This window comes from Hipposideros armiger, unplaced genomic scaffold (genome assembly GCF_001890085.2).
Source record: "Hipposideros armiger isolate ML-2016 unplaced genomic scaffold, ASM189008v1 scaffold_32, whole genome shotgun sequence".
Classification (NCBI taxonomy): domain Eukaryota; kingdom Metazoa; phylum Chordata; class Mammalia; order Chiroptera; family Hipposideridae; genus Hipposideros; species Hipposideros armiger.
The window spans coordinates 1,513,792-1,531,292 of NW_017731382.1; the positions used below are offsets into that span (position 1 = coordinate 1,513,792).

Genomic DNA, 17,501 nt, shown 5'->3' on the forward strand with positions numbered 1-17,501 from the left:
CTTAGCTGTGGAGGGCAGTGTCACTGGCCCTCATATGTGGGATCCGAACTGGGGCCCTCTGGCATCCCAAGCCAGTTCTTAACCATCGTGCCACTTGGCCGGCCCTGCTCTTGTGTTCTTTTGAGTTTAGTCTTTGTTTATCAAATGAAATTTTCGTTTATTTCTAATTTCTAATTCTTGACTTTATCTCCTCATTTCTAAGCTTTGCTAATTCTGACTTACATTGTTGTTTCTTCATGCCTTTTATTATTTTCTTAATGCCTTTCATTTGTTGTGAAATAGAACACTACGGTTTCCGTGTGTTTTGATTGTACCCTTTTGGTGTTTTCATCGTCTATGGGGATGTCACTGAGCTTCTTACTCTCTTTTTTCCTGTAGTAACTTGTATGGACTTGACCTTGATGCTCTTCTGTTGCTCACTTCTGTGTGAATTTGGTTTTGCTGGACTGTTAAGAGACTTGTGGTTTGAGGTGTGTTTGTAACTGTGCCCCTGTGTTGCTTTCATGAAGGGATAAAAATGTGGGAGCTCGCTCTCTGAGAGCCCATGGCTCTGTTCTCCTCCCGTACCTCACCAGGACCTCTGTCTTCGTTGTCCCTGTCCTGCTGCGCTGTGACTCCCTCCCCACAGAGCCTCCTCTGTGCGAGATTCCGTGCTGACAGAGAGCCCTGGTGGGTCCAGTGAGGGTCCCCAGTGGCCGGGCCGCTGTGTGAGTTGACACAACCCCTCGCAGGTCTAGGGGCTCGCACATGAGCCTGCCGCTCTTTGCAGTGAAGGCCTGCTACCCAGGCGCTTTCCCCGACGTCCCCTGCAGTAAGTGTGCGGCTGCTTGGGCTCCCCCTCCACCGGGTTTGCTTCAGTACTGTCTGCTGGTTTGGGTTTTGCTACCTGGTTGCTCTGTGCTATATGGGCCTTTAGGAAGACCCTAAAATGTTGCTGCCCCCATTACGGTCTTCCCAGTAAATATATTGATGAACTTTTTTCAAATGTTTTTTGTTTAATTTAAAATAGCTTTAAACCTGCAGAAGAGTTTCAGAATAGTACAAAGAGCTCCCTTTATTCAATTGTCATTCTGAACATTTTACCACATTTACTTCTGCACCGTTTCTCTGTGTGCGTGCACGTGCACATGTGTGCATTTATGTATTACACATTTCACATATGTATATATGCACACACAATCTTTTTCTTATCTGATGCCCCGTCACCTCTAAATGCTAATACTGCCAGGCACTGCCTTTCGTCACTGGCGCATGAGCAGCCCTGCCAGTTGGGAAATCAGTACCGATGATCCACGGCCGCCAGCCAGTCCTTAGACCCGGTCACGTTCCCCAACTGTCCCTGCAGTGTCTCTTTTCCTCGTTGGTCCAGGAATGTGTGACATCCAGTAGCATGCCTCGTTAGTCTTCTGAATGTCCCCTTCTGGACAGTGTTACAGAGGACGGGCCTTGTGCTCGTGGGTGGCCCTAAGCCAGGTGTGTCCAGCTTGGCTGAAGCACCTCACTGTGGACAGGGCTGTGCTCTGAGAGTCACGGCAGGAGGCCACAGTGCTGACCTTTTTACCACTGGTGACCCTCACTGTGGTCGCCTGGTTAAGTTGGTGTCGGCCAGGTTACTCTGCCGTGTAGTCACCGTTATTCCTTTAGCATTGATTCATATTAATAAGGAGATAGTCCAGGGCTATGCAGATTCTCTGTTCCTCGTCAGACCTCCCCCTGGGGCAGCACCATCCGTGAGCCCCCCACGGTGATCGGTGCCCAGGGACTGTTTGCCACCACGCCTTCTGCATTCACTGCCGTCGGCTGTAAAGAAGAGCTGCCTCCTCCCTCATTCATTCATTCATTCTTTCATTCTTTCATTCATCAGAGTGGACTGGTGGATTCCTGTTGTATTCAGTGGGTTGTAATCAATACTCTCATTATTTCTAGATTTGGTCAGTGGAAGCTCCTTCAAGCTGGCTTCTATATCCTTTTGAAATGTCGCCCTCGCTCTTTCAGCACTGCCTTTTTACTGGAGTGACGTGTCCAGGCACCTTTTGTCCCTTCCCTGCCCTTGCCAGCCCTGGTTCCTTTCAGTGGAGGGCGGTGTTCAGAGAACAAGCTCTGAGCACTGTGCATCTGACGGCTGCGGGAGTGTCACTGCTTCCAGGCCCCGCAGCCATCAGAGCCCAGGGACACGTGTGTGCATCGGTGGTGACCCTGTTGTATCTAAACCGACCCTGTGTGCTCATGTCCACGCTCAGGCTCTAGTGCAGCCCCTCAGGGCCTCTCCTTCCCGCCTTCTGCTCCTTGCTTCTGAATCCCGTCTCAGTGAGAGTCTCAGGATATGTGGTCTTTGGCTCAATGAAACCAGTTTCCCAACCACTTTGGCTGCTGGAGTCCCTCTGCTGGGGGGGGGGCACATGGGAAATGCGTACTGATAAATTTTTGACTTGGGTGTTAAAATATCTAGAGCAACCTGTAAAGAACACAAAAGGGGCATGTGCTTCCAAACTGATGGGGGCGCGGGCGTGCGGGAGTGCGTGGGGTGGCGTGAAAGGACCAAGAGAGAACCCAATGAGCCAGCGGGAAGAAGCGTGTCACCAAAGACTGTCATGAGAGTTCTGTCATGCGGTGCTGGTTTTGCCTGGTTTTGAACTTGAGGGATACTTGTGTGTTACACGTACGTATTGATTAACACAAAATTCAGAATTTTAAAGTCCTCTGTATGCCTTTTATCATCAGAGATAATGCCCCCCCTTTTTTTTTTTTTTTTAAGTTTAGGATTTTTTCCTTAGGGTATGTCCTTTTTAAAAAACTTTTTATTTTGAACTAACTTTAGACACACAGGAAAGTTAACAGAAATTTCAGAGCGTTTCTGTACGTCCCTCACCCAGCTTTCCCCAGTGTGTCGCTGGTATGATACTGTTAACTAAAGACTTTATTTGATTTTGTTTTCAGAGTTTAATTTTTCAAATTAATAAACTTTATTTGTTAGAGCAGTTTTAGGTTCACAGCAAATGTGAGTGGCAGGTACAGAGATTCCCCTGTACCCCCTGCTCCCCATGCACAGCCCCCCACTGTCAGCGTCCCCACCAGATGGTACATTTGTTACAATAGATGGACCTACATTGTTACATCATCACCCAGAGTCCACAGGTGACCTTAGGGTCCCTCTCGGGGTTGGACGTTCTGTGGGGTTGGACACACGTGTGATGTCATGTACCCACCATTACAGTGTCACACACAGTTCACTGCCCTGAAAGTCCCCTGTGCCCCCCTGTCCATCCCTCGCTCCCCTGCCCCCTGGAACCCACTGGTCTTCACTGTCTCCTTGGGTTTGTCTTTTCCAGAAGGTCATGTAGTTGGAATCACACAGTGTGTAGCCTTTTCAGATCCGCTCCTCTCACTTAGTCATGTGCATTTAAGGTTCCTCCATGTCTCTTCATGGCCTGACGGCTCATTTCTTGTTAGCGCTGAGTAATATTGCACTGTCTGGATGGACAGTTTGTTTATCCATCACCCACTGGAGGACATCCTGGCGGCTTCCAAGTTCTGGCGATTATGAATAAAGCTGCTGTAAACGTCCGTGTGCAGGTTTCGTGTGGACAAGCTTTCAGCTCCTTTGGGTAAATACCAAGGAGCGTGATTGCTGGATCCTAGGAGTATGTTTAGTTCTGTAAGAAACCGCCAAACCGCCCTCCAAAGCGGCTGCACCGTTTGCCTTCCCCACAGCGACTGAGAGTTCCTGTGGCTCCACGTCCCCGCCAGCATGTGGTGTCGGCGCTCTGGGTGTTGGCCGTCCTGACAGGGGTGCAGGGGTGTCTCGTTGCCTTAATTTGCATTTCCCTGAGGACGAGATGGGGAGCATCTTCTCATGTGCTTATTTGCCATCTGTGTATCTTCTTGGGTGAGGTTTGTTTAGGTCCTTGGCCCATTTTTTTAATTGGGTTGTTTGTTTTCTTATTGAGTTTCAGAGTTCTTTGTATGGTCCTTTGTCAGATGTGCCTTCTGCAAATCTTTCTCCTTGATTTTTTCCAGTTTTTCCACCAACGTCCTTTCCCCATTGCAGGGCTTTGTCTAGGATACTCATGGCATTTGGTCGTCACATCTTCTTTGTCCCTTCTAGTCTGTAACGATTCTTCAGTCTCCTTAGCTTTTCTATCTTGATGCTTTTGAATAGTGTAGGTTGGTTATTTGGCCAAGTCCCTTAATTTGGGCCCAGCTCATGTTTCCTCATGGCTAAATCCAGGTTATTTAATTTTGCTGGCCTGTCACAAAGTGACACAGTGTCCTTCTCAGGACGTGGTGCGAGGAGGCCCTGTTGCTGCAACACCTGAATCCTGGGTTTAGCGGGGTCTGCAGTGTGAGTTCCTGGCTTCCTCTGTAGCCAGTGTGTGCGGCAGACGCCTGTGCTGCTGTCCTGGGTGCCGTCACCCTTTTCCTCATGGTTCTACCACTGGCTTCAGGGATGGGTGTCACCTGCCTCAGCTGTTACTGCGGGGTCTGCCTGGTGCTCTCACCTGTGTGAGGAGGAATTCTATAAAGGGAGCCCCCTGCCCCCTCATTGTGTGTTCATTCAGATACCTGCTTCATGAGTGTGGATATTTATTTTATCCCATCAGCAGTGCTCTGTTTGTCTGGGTGCTCAGATGGCCCAGCTCTGGTCACTGCACACTCTTTCATGTGGCCCCTGGGCCCTTTCGACACGACCTGCCGTATTTGGAAGATTCCTTACTTTGTCACACTGCACACCATTCCAGGCTGGCCTTGTATTTTTTCTGCTGTGACTGTGGAGTCAGCCCTTTCCCCGAGGAGCCTGGTTCCTTTTGTTGGAGAGCCGTTTTGGGATCCAGGGTCTGGGCCCTGGGTGAGCTTGTGCTTCTGGGGTGTCTTGCTTCCAGCCCCCCCACCCCACCCCCCACTGTAACCTTGGGGACGTGTGTGCACTCCACACGTACACACCCACTGCTGCTGGTTTTGTTTCTGTCCGTCTGTGTCTGTACTGAAAACAGTGGGTCTGTCCTTAGACCTCAGCTTCCAGCCCGACCGCACGGCTGTCCCTTGTGCCCTTCGTGAGGAAGCTGGTTCTCATGGCCCGTGCGGTAAATGGGTTGGCTTGTTCAGTCCCGATGGACAGACACAGGGGTTCAGAAGAGCTGAGCCTGTGAGAAGTGGCGAGTGTGAAGTCCTTCTGGTGCAGCTCAGTCAGTCAGTCCTGCCACCCACGTTCCCTGCTGAACTCTCCTTGTCGCCCCCTCCAGCGTAGCCATCACTCACTCGAGTGCAGTCAGGTTCTGTGGTCGCTGCGTGTGCTCCATGTTGGATTCCCCCACATCTTGGCTGATTTAACTCATTTATTTTTGGGGTGAAGCATTGCCACGGCTCTGAGAGCCTGAGCTAGACACACAGGGCTGTGCTGCTCCAGCCGCCTCCTCGTGTCCACTCGGCACACGACGTGTTTTCTCGTAGCCCCTTCTTTCCTCCTGAAGGGAGCGTAGCACAGGTGCCCGTCTGCAGTTTGCCGTTCCCACCTGTGCCCTGCACTCACTCAGCACAGTCTCAGAGCCCCTCCCCCTTCTTCACTTTTCTCCGCCTCAGCCCCGCCTGTTGGCGAGCCTGTTGGCGATACAGCCGTGAGCTTGTCCTGTGCGCCTTTCCCTCTCCCTTCTCTTTGTCTCATTAGCTCCACTTTGTCACAGCCCAGGACCTGTGTCATTAGTCCTCCAGCTTTTCCTCACGTTCGCATGGTGTTAGATGCAGATTATAAATGCTGATTTCTGTCCGTCTCTTTGCTGCAGTTGCCCCATTGTCTCTCGCTGGATAGCGCCCAGCCTGTGGCGGAGTCCTCACGATGGCTGCGGGCACACAGCCCCATTCGTATGTTGGAAACAGGTTTTCTTTGGCCCTGTTTGGACGTTTGGCTGATGTAAAATCCTTGGTTCATGCTTTCTTTGAGTGGTTCTTCTAATGCCGTTCCGTGGCTGCATGGCTTTGTAGGCTGGTTTTGAGAAGGCTGATGCCAGGTTAATTCTCCTGCCTTTATAATTTATTGATCTGCATCTTTGAAGACTGCTCATTTTATGAGGATAGGTCAGAGTTGAGTTTTATGGGTTAATTTTCCCTGGTACTCACTGGGCCCTTTCAGTGTATACATTCTTGTTTTCTTTTCCTAGAAAGTTTTCTTGGGTTATAGTTTTTAAGTATCAGTTCTGAGCCATTGTTTGTTTTCTTCTTCAGGGATTCTGACGATATAATGTGAATTCTTCTTTGCTTGGCTTCCATTTCTCCCAGGTCTTTGCTCCCCGACCTTTTTAGTTCTCACCTCACCTTGTTCCCCGTTTTTCTGCCTTTCATCAGTGCCTCTCGCTATTTTTTCATTCTAGTCTGTTCTCCCCTAGGCACCTTGCAATTAATTAGTTAATTTCTTAGGTAATTTTGTCTTTCCATTTATTTCTTGCAGTAACAGTCATTTCTTTCTGTTTTTAAATCCATTTCTGTCTAATTTTTGAGATTTCGATTCAAGGTGATTTTCAGATTCTCAAATGCTTAAGTATATTTTTGCTGTTGAAAGTGTCGTGTAAGTTTCCGTTTTTCCAGGCTGAGTTTGTCTCTGATACATGTGGAATTTCATTTTCTGATTGTTGCAGTGGTTCTTGATGGATTTGCTAATCTCTTGTTCATTTCACTAGAGTCATGGTCTGGTGGCGCCCTCTTCTGACAGCATCGCATAGCCTGCCCTACTTGGCAGGTTTTTTGTTTGTTTTGGTTGTAGGGAGGGGTCACGTGTCCTCTGATGTGAGGTTCTTTTAGGCCTCCCTTTCAGTCTCCTGTATTTAACACGCGCCACCCTGTGCTCTGGGTGCCAGGACCCGTTTTAGGGTGGGCACATGGGGTGGGCCCGTGGGTTGGGCCCCGCCTTTCTGGCCGTGGTTTCAGGACCATAGCCCTGCTGTCTCCCTCCTCTGTCTTTGCCAGGTGGCCTGAGGTGCAGTGAGACCCCACTGGGGACACTGATTCTTGTCTCCCTTGGGGTCCTGTTGAGGCTTGCGCATCCCCGAGCTCACAGGATACTGGCAGAGTCCTGTTGGTGCGGGTTTGCACATCCCTCTTGTTCTGCATTGTTTTGGGGAGATGGTGGTAGATCCTGGGGTAACCCGCCAACCACGGTGTCTTCACCTTCTGTGAGCGTTGGTCATCCTCTCAAGCTGATTACCTGAGTGTCTGTGTCGCAGCACAGCGTCTGTGCTGCTCTTAGAAGGGTCCTCTGATTGCCTGTCCTGGTGTGTGTACCGTTTCATGCTAATGAGGACATAGAGATGGGGTATAGACCACTTAGGGGACCATGATGTTGTGGGCGGCGGGGGGGCTGTCAGGCGAGCCAGTCGGAGCCTGTGCTGCTTCGCTGTTGGGCCGCTGGCACTATGACCCAAGGTGAACCCTGGATGCCAGAGCAGCTCAGGCGCCTCTCACCTGTGAGCCCTTTGCCCTGGGCCGCTGGCGGGTGTGGTGCTCTCAGCATGTGGGTGGGGCTTCTGGGGCTCGGAGGTGGAGCCACGGGCTCCATGGCCTGCGGTGGCCCCGGGGGACATCCTCAGCCACTTTGGTGGCCCCATGGGAAGTGGGCACGCGCAGGAGGTTCCCCCGTGTACCTGATGGTGCCTCGCTCTGCACACCATGGGCCCTGCGGGCAGCTGGGTTTGGATGGAAGGCGATTTCTTCCATTTATATATTGTTGGCCATCACACTAACACTGGAAAGACTGCCTTCGGAGGAAGCAGCTCCCTTTCAGTCATCCTATTGGCAGCCCTGTGAGAGCACACGAGTACTCGCAGCGCCCTCTTCAGAGGAGGACACTAGTGCTGGGGACAGTGTGCAGGACACGTGTAGGGTCACTTTGCAGCAACCCCATGGCCTGCGGAGACAGCACGGAACAGAACCGTCCCCTTGACGCAGTGGGCATGTTAAACTGGAGTCCCCCAGGGCTGCTGTCTGTGTTGCCCGCTGAGCTGCTTGTTGTCCTGGGTCACTGCCGGGGTCATTTGGCTGCAGAGGGCAGAGCTTACTGCCACCCCGGCCCAGGCTTCTGTCTCATATTCCCCCATGGGGCTCTGAAACTAGACCAGGTTCCCCGCCCCGCAGGCTCAGAGCCAAAACCCCACCGAGCCGTAATACCGGAGACCCTGGAGGGAAGTCAGGGGGCATGTGCCCTCTTTTGGGGAGAAATGAAGAAAACAGCACTTACCCTACATAATGAGAAGGAATTTGAGCATCGAGTAGGAAATCTTTGAGCATAGGCTTTTTTATAAGTCCGGAGAGCCATGAGAAGTACTGGTTTCTTCTGGACACGTGGCCTTGCCGTTGACCTTGAGATGCTCCGAGGGAAGGAGCTGGCTGACGCTGCCCTGGCCGGGAGGCGCCGGCCGCCCTCGCCTGCCCTGTGGACTCTTGCACATCAGGATTTTTCGGCACCAGTTTTGATTTCTAAAAAATGTTGCGTTAAAATATTTGTTTTGATCGAAGTTTAATCAACTCACTATATTAGGCGTACAACACAGTGGTGTGATAGCTATATACACTGTGAAAGGATCACCACAGTAAGCCTAGTCACCTCCTGTCACCATGCAGTCATTGCGGCGTCACTGACTGTTGTCTATGCTGTCGCCACCCCCGTGACTGATTGACTGCAGAACTGGAAGTTTGCACCCCTAAACCCCTTCACCTATTTCATCCACCCCATCCCCCACTGGGAATCACCAGTTTGTTCTGTGTCTGTGAGTCTGTTTTATTTGTTCATCTGTTTTGTTGTTAGAAAATACTGTTTATCTTGATTTCTGACCTTTACCACCCTTTAAACTGCGTGCCTCTCCCTTGTCCCAGCTGATTTCAGGCCGTTGAACTATTTTGAAAGTAGAAACATCAAATACAGTCCAGAATTGATAGTGAGTGGCAGAGATATTGGGTCTGTCACTTAGGTAGTGCCTTTGTTCTTTCTCTGAGCTCCAAGGTCAGGGTGGCTGTGTCTGTAGTGGAGGGAGGCATCAAGCCACCATCTGTGGGCCTCCCCACTTTCCTTCCAGAAACTGGCCTCTTCGCCTGCCTGCCAGACTTCCCTGGGGTCCAGGGTCTAGGTCCAGATCCGCAGGCCTCTGGGATAGATGCCAGCCCTTCCGTGGGGCTGGGCTGTGGGGCTGGGTCCGTTTCCTCCTCTAAAGCACTTATTTTCATCATAGCCTTTTTAGGGGTGCAGTTTGTATCCTATACAAGATGCTCTTTTAGGGCTGTTTCGGAGATTCAGGGAGAACCGCTGAGAAAGGCCAAGTAGTTCTTTCAAACAAGGAAAAGTAGGCGTCGGACGGCCATGGAGGCCGGCCCAGAGGCGGCTAGGGGGCCAGAGGGGGTGCACAGAAAATGTAATCTGTGGGAGAGGCGACTCGGTGGACGAGTGGCTGGCGGGGGGGCGAGGGGGGGGACGAGAGAGTCAGGCGAAGGGGCTCAGGTGGAGGCTAGTGGTCTGGCCTCGCCTGCCACCTGCTGGCCGCTCTCAGCGCCGTGGCTCCTCCCACCTTCTTAAACCTTGAGAAATGCGTAAAAATTACCACTGTGATTTTTGCACTTGAAATACACATGAGCAACTTTAACCATCAGAACACAGACACTTAGTTTTTACTCCGAACAAAACACAAGAGCCGTCCAGTTGGGAGCTGTGCGGTTTGGACCCCGGAGTGTCCAATGGAGGTGGTGACCTGCTGAGACCACAGGATGCTGCTGCGAAGGACACGACGAGATGCCTCCAGGAAGACCACTCTGAAACTCTGTCTTCATGAGCCGGCAGGCATCAGAGACTCTGCCACGATGGCCGGTCCCCCAGGGGACCGACCGAGCGGGTGCCCGAGCCGTGCAGGCCCTGAGCCCAGCTGCTGCGCTCAGCCGGAGACAGCAGTGCTTTGGCTCAGGCCAGCAGGGAGTCCCCCTGGGCCATGGATAACCGTGGTGACCACGGAGTGCTGCGGCCCAACCAGCTGACCACCAGCCTGCCCTGTCCAGGAAGTTAGACCTTGCGCCATTGGGAATGTGCCTTTGTCAGCGAAATGGGGATGACATAGCTGGCCCTGGGTGTGCATGGGCCTCGCCTCAGCCCCTGGACATGTGGAGGTGGGGACACCGGCTCCAAGCCCGGGAGCCATTATGCCACCCCTTTGGGGCAGGAGCCCCCCCTTCCTTCCTCTGTGCAGGGGCTGGAGCCTGAGCTCTGGGGAATTGCGAGGATTGGTGTTCTGGTGTGTGCCTGAGAGCACTAGTCCTGGAGTTCGCCGTGGGGTCCGTGCCCCTGCTTTCACCCTTCCCCGTTAGGGACTTGTAAAGCACTTCAGCTCAAGGCATAGGCCTCCGGGAGCGAGCCCATCCCAAGTCTGGCTTCCTCCAGACGGGGTTCCTTAGGACACTGTAGGGGAGACTCGAGTTGCCCCAAGGCGTGCCGTCATGCAGCCAGCTGCTGGCTCTGCCCCTTCCTTCCAGCGCCGTGGGTCCTGCCCACCCCTGTGCGCCACTAACTCGTCTGTCTTCTCCTTTCTCATCACCAGGGGTCGGGCCCGGGCTCAGCGGTCCCAGGCAGCTCCGGCGTCGGAACCCCCAGACAGTTCACGCGACAAAGGATCACGCGGGTCAACCTCAGGGACCTCATATTTTGTTTAGAAAATGAACGCGAGACAAGCCATTCACTGTTGCTCTACAAAGCGTTCCTTAAGTAGCACAGGACGGTCGGCATCTCGGAGGGAGACGCCTGGGGACGTTTTTATATATTTGCAGATTACGCCTTTTTGTAACAAGCAAATGGGATATTGTTTAAAAAACAGCCACCTCTTTGCAATGGAACAGTTTTATATTCCTGTTTCTAAGTCAGCTCTTCAGTGCGGAAGAAAACACGTTTCTGTAACAGAATTCAGAAGCCCGTGGACACTCTTAAAGGACAGTTAAATCCTAACTCATCTTTGATTGAGTGGCCTTCTTGCCAAACAAGCCATATATAAAAACTGACGGAATCGTTTAGCAAATAATTAGCCGCCCTCTGTCACCTCGTAGCGGTCTTTACATTACTTGTGCATTTGGTTTAGTTCAACCCCACTTACTACATAGGTGTGTGTCTGCAGCCAATGACCTCATTTCACTTATTTTATTTTTATATTAGTCAGTTGGCAAAGCAAACTGATGTTTTAGACTATTTATCTTTCTCCCCTCCTTCCCCTCCGCTCAGAATTCTCGAGGAACACACAATTCATGGCAACGCCCCTCCTCGGAGTTCAGTCACTGTTCCTGGTTAGTGGAGCCCAGTGCTGGCGGCCCCTCTGAATGTGTGGTCAGCATCTGTACAAACGCATTTTATTTGCTAGAGTTTGTAAAGCTGTAAAGTTAAAAGAAATGAAAACCTTTTCAGCATAAATATATTTTACTTGCACTGTGTTTTTTAGCTAAAAGTGAAAGCTTAGATGAAATAAAATCAAAATTGAGAAGAATCATCAAAAGAATGTTTCTCAGTGTGAATCAAGTGTTGAAAAATGGTTGGTGTATTTTGTCGGTAATTGTACATAATTTTTGGCACATAACATAAAAATGGCTACGTAAACTATAATTATTTTGCTAAGAGACTGTGCGAGCTGTGGGCCACCTTTACAGATGTCCAGAGCAAAGCCCCTTCTTTGTACCTATTTTTTTATTACAAATATACTAATTGGTTCTTTATATTTTCAGAGGTTATTGTATTAAATTGTCTATTGATAGTACTTTTATGATTGTAAATACTTTGGCTCCCCCGTGTGGACCTTCACGTTAGACTTTGATTCGCGCGCGTGCGAACTGAATGCTGACCAGTATTTTTATCAACACCTGAGAACTGTTACGCCTTTTCTTTTGTCTTTTAGGAAATCCCTGTCTTTCCATTTTTTCATGTAAATTTTGCACAGTTACTTGTTCATATGTAAATATTTTACTTTCAAAAATGAAGTTTTTAATTGCTATTGTTTTATATAGGGTTGAAAGAAAATTAACTCCTTTATTAAAAACAAATTTATCTGTATTTGTTTTGCCTGTTTTTCCCAGTTTTTCAGTTTTAGATTCTGCTGCCAGAGACTCGGCTCTCGTTCTGCCGAGGTGTTTATGTAGGAGCCGCTGGTTAGAGTCAGTGTCTAAAACCCACCTCACCTCCAAGGACAGGACATGCTCTCCGCAGAGCCAGGCCTGCTGTGGTGAGGCTGGGGCTGCAGGCAGCGTGCACTCAGTCTGGGCCACCGGCTGCTCCCTGTGGCTGGGGCCACCCCACCTCGGACACAGACGGACCGACCTGTGCTATGTGGATGCCGGGGCTTCTGTACGTGCCGATGAGCTGGGGCACCTCTGGGAGAGGCCAGGTAAGGCCCTGGGGGTCCACACACACCTGCACCCCGTAAGCCTGGGTGGGGACTAGATGGCCCATCCCTGGTGTGGACCCACGATGACAGAGAAAGATGTGGTCTCTGGGTGGCCCATCCCCCGCCCGCCGTCAGTGAGTGCCCAGGGTGGCCTGGGTGGAGCGCAGCTCCCGCGGGGCTCCCCTAGAGGCTCAGCCGCCTAAGTTCACAGCAGTCCAGTTTCTCAAGAGCCATCGGGAGCCTGTTGTTGGTGTAATTGGAGTCGGTATCTACTTTTCACGTTAATTTTAGCTAGTTTGACGGAGCTCTAGCAATATGTGGGTTTATTTACAAGTCACACTGGAAAACCCTGCTCTCCTTGTGGTGCCTGGTGGAGGGGTCCCAGGGCTGCCGTAACTAAGTACCACAGATGGGCGTAAACGGCAGGCATTTATTATCTCTCACTTCCGGAGGCCAGAAGTCCAAGGGCAAGGTATCTCAGGGTTGGGTCCCTCTAAGGCCCTCAGGGCGAGTTCTGCCCCTGGCCCCTACCCCAGCTTCTGCTGGCTTGCCGGCATGTTGGACGGTCCTTGGCTTGTGGAAGCATCACCCCTTCACCTTTACTTGGCATTTTCGCTGTGCGCGTGTGTCTGTGTGTCTATACCTCTCCTTTCTGTAGGACAGCAGCTGTGTTGGATTAGGGCCCAACCAGTGACCACATGTTAACTTGACTTCTGTACAGACCCTCTCTCCAAATAAGGCTCCATTCTGAGGTTCTGGGGGTTGAGACTCCCACATCTCTTCTGAGGTGGGGGCACAATGGGACCCTAACACCTGTGGTGGCGGGTGATGAAAGAAAATAAACCCGGATTCTTATGCCTGACATGAAGTCCTAGAAGCACAATTTCCAGCCTTCCCTCGGCATAATTTATTCATGAGGTCTTTCTTGTACTTTTTAAGCATGACTAATACCTCGTTTTCACTACCTTTCTGGCTTCAGATAAGTTAGTTCAGCCAGTGAAGGACACTTGTACTTGGATTTCTGCAGGTGTCATTGATTTAATTTCTGCCTCTCTGCATGTCCCACTGGGTCCAGTGACCTGCTGAGTAAAGTCGCAGCCAAAGCCTGATCGGATGCTGACAGAAGCACAGACTCAAGGCACAGGTTTGTCCGGTGTTTCCCCCATGGGATCTTCAGTGCTGTTTACTGTCCCTCCACAGCACGTCACTGGTCGTCCTGAGTCTGATTTGGTAGGGGCTCGGGGGTGAGGTGGAGGGCAGTGATACAGTCCAGCTGTCGGGGACAGGCCAGGAGCACAGGGACGGCCGCTCTTACCACCTCCATTCCGCATTGTGCGGTGGGTCCAGTCAGGCAAAAAGATGAGAAAAAGGCGAAAGATTTGGGAAGGAAGAAGGCGAAGGAAGAATTGAAGGTGACACGGTTGTGTACATAGAAAATCTGAAAGAACCTACAGACATATCACTGAAACTGAGGTGTGCCTTCCGTAAGGTTGTGGGTCAGTGTCCTAATCAAATGTAACTATCACCAGCCACAAACAGCTAGAAAGTGAGAACAGTGGTGGTTAACTATACCCCCAAGTCATCGGACTACCTAGGAACACACAGAATGAAAGGTAAGATCCTTACACAGAAAGTAGAGCAATTAGAAGACTACGTGGAGAAATATGCACGGAGTGGACTCGGTGCTGTGGCGGTGGCATTCTGCCCAAATGACCCCGTCTGTCCCAACCCGAACCCCAGCAGGATTTTCATAGAAATTGACAATCTAATTCCAAAAATTCATGTGACCCGCAGGGCACTTAGAATAGCCCAGGTGCCTAGAAGAGAACTGGGGTTCGTACACCCAGCTTTCCAGATGCACTGCGGGGATCAGGCCAGCGCGGTGTGACGCGTGACCAGTGAACAAAGTGGAGTCCGGAACTAGATCCAAAGGTGTGTCACCAGGTTTTGACGACGCCAACGCAATGAAGAAAAGGAGGGCTGCTGGTGGGGATGGTGCCCTGCGGGCGGTGGACCTGGCCCTCCCGCCACACAGATTCGATGGAGAGGGACATCGGCCTGAATGGTAGCCACAACTAGAAAGCTAGGTGAAAACATCAGCAATGTTTATGACCATGGAGCAAGCAGGGGTTTCTAAGGACAAAGCAGGCACAAACCATAAAGAAAAAAATTGGTAAATTGGACTTTAAAATTACAAGCGGGCTCATTAGATGATACCCTACTTAGAAGCCGCAGACTTGGAGAAAAGATGGGCCATTTGTACTCCTGATCGAGGACTTGAATCCGGAATAGGTAAAGAAAGCCACAACTCTAGTAAGCAGGCAGCTCGTTCAAAATCTGCGCGACACGAACAGCACTTGTTGAGAGCTCCAGATGGCCAGTGAACAGAAGCAGGTGCTCCTTGGTTCTGGCCATCAGAGAAATGCAAAGCAGCACCACGTGGACCCACCACACGCCCAACACAAGGGCGCAAGTTAAAAGGTCGACAGTGTCAAGTGGTGGAGGTGATGTGGGCCCACCGGGACTCTCCTGCCTGGCTGGGCGGTGTGTAACACGGTGTAACCATGTGGGGAAACCCTGCACTTTCTCGCACAGCCACGTGCACCTGCCCTGGGACTGCAGTGCCACCCCTGCGACCCACTCAGGGTGGGACCTTTGTCCACAAAGAGCCTGTCTGAGGATGTCCCCAGGAGCCTGTTCATTGATGGAGTAAAGTGGCAACAACCCATGTGTGCCCGCGGGCGAGTGGATACAAGCCGCTGTGTATTTATTCAGCTAAGCACCCCCAGGAGTGGAAAGGCCGGGACCACCCGTCCACTTGTGTAGGTGGCTCTCCAAACAGCTACGCTGGAAGAAGCTCACACACGTCCCCACAGCCTCTGGTTCCATCACAGGAAACTCGAGAACAGACACAGCTCCAGTGGTGGTGGCAGGCAGAGTGAGGTTGCGCGGGGGGGAGGCTGGCAGGAGAGGGCCAGGGCGGTGGTTACACAGGTGTGTACAGATGTAAGGTTAGGGCGGCAGGTAAGACCTGAGCACCTGAATGCATGTGAAGTGTACCTCAGCAAAGCTGGGGGACCCTAGAGTCAGCCCCCAGGGCGTGACCTCAGCTCCACCTGGGCAGGTAACCTGGCTCCCAACTCAGCGATCAGGTGCCAAATGAGAGGAGGCAGGACTGTCAGAAAGGCGTTCTAAACAGGTGACAAGCTCGTGATTATCCAGTCTCTAGTGACCTAGTTATGAACTCGTTTTTCCTTCTGTCAGACTGTGGTCTCCAGATGTATATTTTATCTAAAAAAGTATGTCCCCCCCAGCCCTGCCCCACGTCCCTGCCCTCCCGAGCGGGGGCTGCACGCACCTGTCTGGTCTTAAGTTCTGTGTAAGTAGCTTTTGGGACCCTCTTGAGGCCCTTTTATCCTCAGTGCCTTGCAAGCAGCCAGCACTCAGCCCACACTGTCATGCAGGAGGTTATACAGTTAGAAAGACCCAGCCCACAGGCTGCCAGTCCCAGCCCTCGGACCCCAGTGCCCGGACTGCTGGCCACACCCAGGACCCGCTCACCCAGGAATGACCAACGCAGGGGACATGCCCTGTTTCCTTAAGAGACTTGCTGGGAGCAAAGTCACACTTCTAGTTCCAAATAGACCTAGTTGCTTGTTCAGGCTGTTTTGTGAGGCTCTGAGTCGTAAATGCCAGAGTTTCTGTATTTTTGAGAAGAACAGGCATGCACGCGCCTATTTCTTTCTAAAATGTATTTATTCAGCAAGTGCCCATACTTCTTGCATGCAGGGCGCCTTTCCAGGGCCGAGAGGGTGTGGGAGGGTGCCGTCTCCAGGGGAGTTCAGACGGGGCTTGGGCTGGAAGTGCCAGGAGCCCCCTGGAGGCTGCGGTGGCTGGAAGGGTGCAGCAGGAGGTCCTCTCCTGGGCACAGGTGGTGCTGGGCGCATCCCAGGAGGGACATGGGAGCAACTTTGGGTGTTTGTCTGGAATCAAAAGCACAGTGAGATGCTGGTGACACACCGTCAGAATGGCTCAGATGCAAAGGATGGGGACACGGGAGCTTTGGGCTGTCAGACGTCCAGCCATTGGCAGTTTCCTCACCACACCCACATTCTCTCTGGCCGCTGCACTGCTGGGTCCTCACCGGGAGAAGGGAAAGGCACGTGCACGAATGTTGTCTGTCTGCAGGGGAGGGGTGAGCTGTGGCCTCAGGGACTTGGCCCCGCCGAGTCTGACAAGCCTGGCACGCCAGCGCCACCGTGCGGCTCCGTTGTGTAGTGTTGGGACGTTTGTGATCTGTGCCAGCCCAGTGAGGCTGCCTGGGGCTGGGTCGGAGGCTTCTGGGTGCTGGAGTATGCATTTGTCTTGATTGTGGTAATGGTTTCACGGGGGTGTGCAAATGCCAGAACCTTTCAAATAGCGCACTATAAATGTGCAATTTATTGTGCATCAAAAATATCTCAATAAAGATGCAAAAATAATAAGAATAAAAAACCAAAGCTGTGTTTTAGTGCAGACCGGGCTTGGGTGGGACGTGCCCAGGAGCAAGGCTCAGGCGGGGGTGGCAATGGGGCGGGAGGGACATGGGCACAGCCCTGGTGCTGGAGCAGGGGTGAGGTGGGGTGAGGTGGAGGCCACAGCACAGGTCCCTGGGCTGCGAGGGAAGGCTGAGGAGTCCCAGTGTGTGTTCTGGGGGTGACAGCCTGGCTGCAAAGGGCCCCATGGGAGGGGGCACAGGGTGAGGGCAGGGTTAATCAGGCTGGGGGCAAGGAGTGCCAGGGAGGTGGAGGGAACCCGAGGGAGTGGCTGCATGGGGAAGCCAAGGGCACCAGGGCAGCCAGGGCCCCTGCAGGTACGGGCTGGAGTCAGCACCAAGGTGAGGAGCCAGTGGGAAGCGAGGCTGGGCGTGCAGGGAGAGGAGAGGAGGGGGAAAGGGGAGCAGGCAGGAGAGGAGGAGAGGGGAGCAGGCAGGGGAGGGGGGAAAGGGGTGCAGGCAGAGGAGAGGGAGAGGGGAGCAGGCAGGGGAGGGGGAAAGGGGTGCAGGTAGGGCAGAGGGGAAAGGAGCAGGCAGGGGAGAGGGGAAAGGGGTGCAGGCAGGGGAGGGGGAAAGGGGTGCAGGCA

The 17,501-nt window shown here is 52.2% G+C and overlaps 1 protein-coding gene across 1 annotated transcript in view; it reads left to right on the plus strand.

The window, feature by feature from the left end:
- The window catches only part of TAF4 (TATA-box binding protein associated factor 4), a 63,829-nt gene extending 51,888 nt beyond the window's left edge, over window positions 1-11,941 (plus strand). The window contains exon 15 of the mRNA XM_019637337.1: window positions 10,560-11,941. Within this exon, the coding sequence (XP_019492882.1) occupies window positions 10,560-10,727 (168 nt within the window). The 3' untranslated portion in view covers window positions 10,728-11,941. The remainder of the gene's footprint in view (window positions 1-10,559) is intronic.
- The last annotated feature ends 5,560 nt before the right edge of the window (window positions 11,942-17,501 follow it).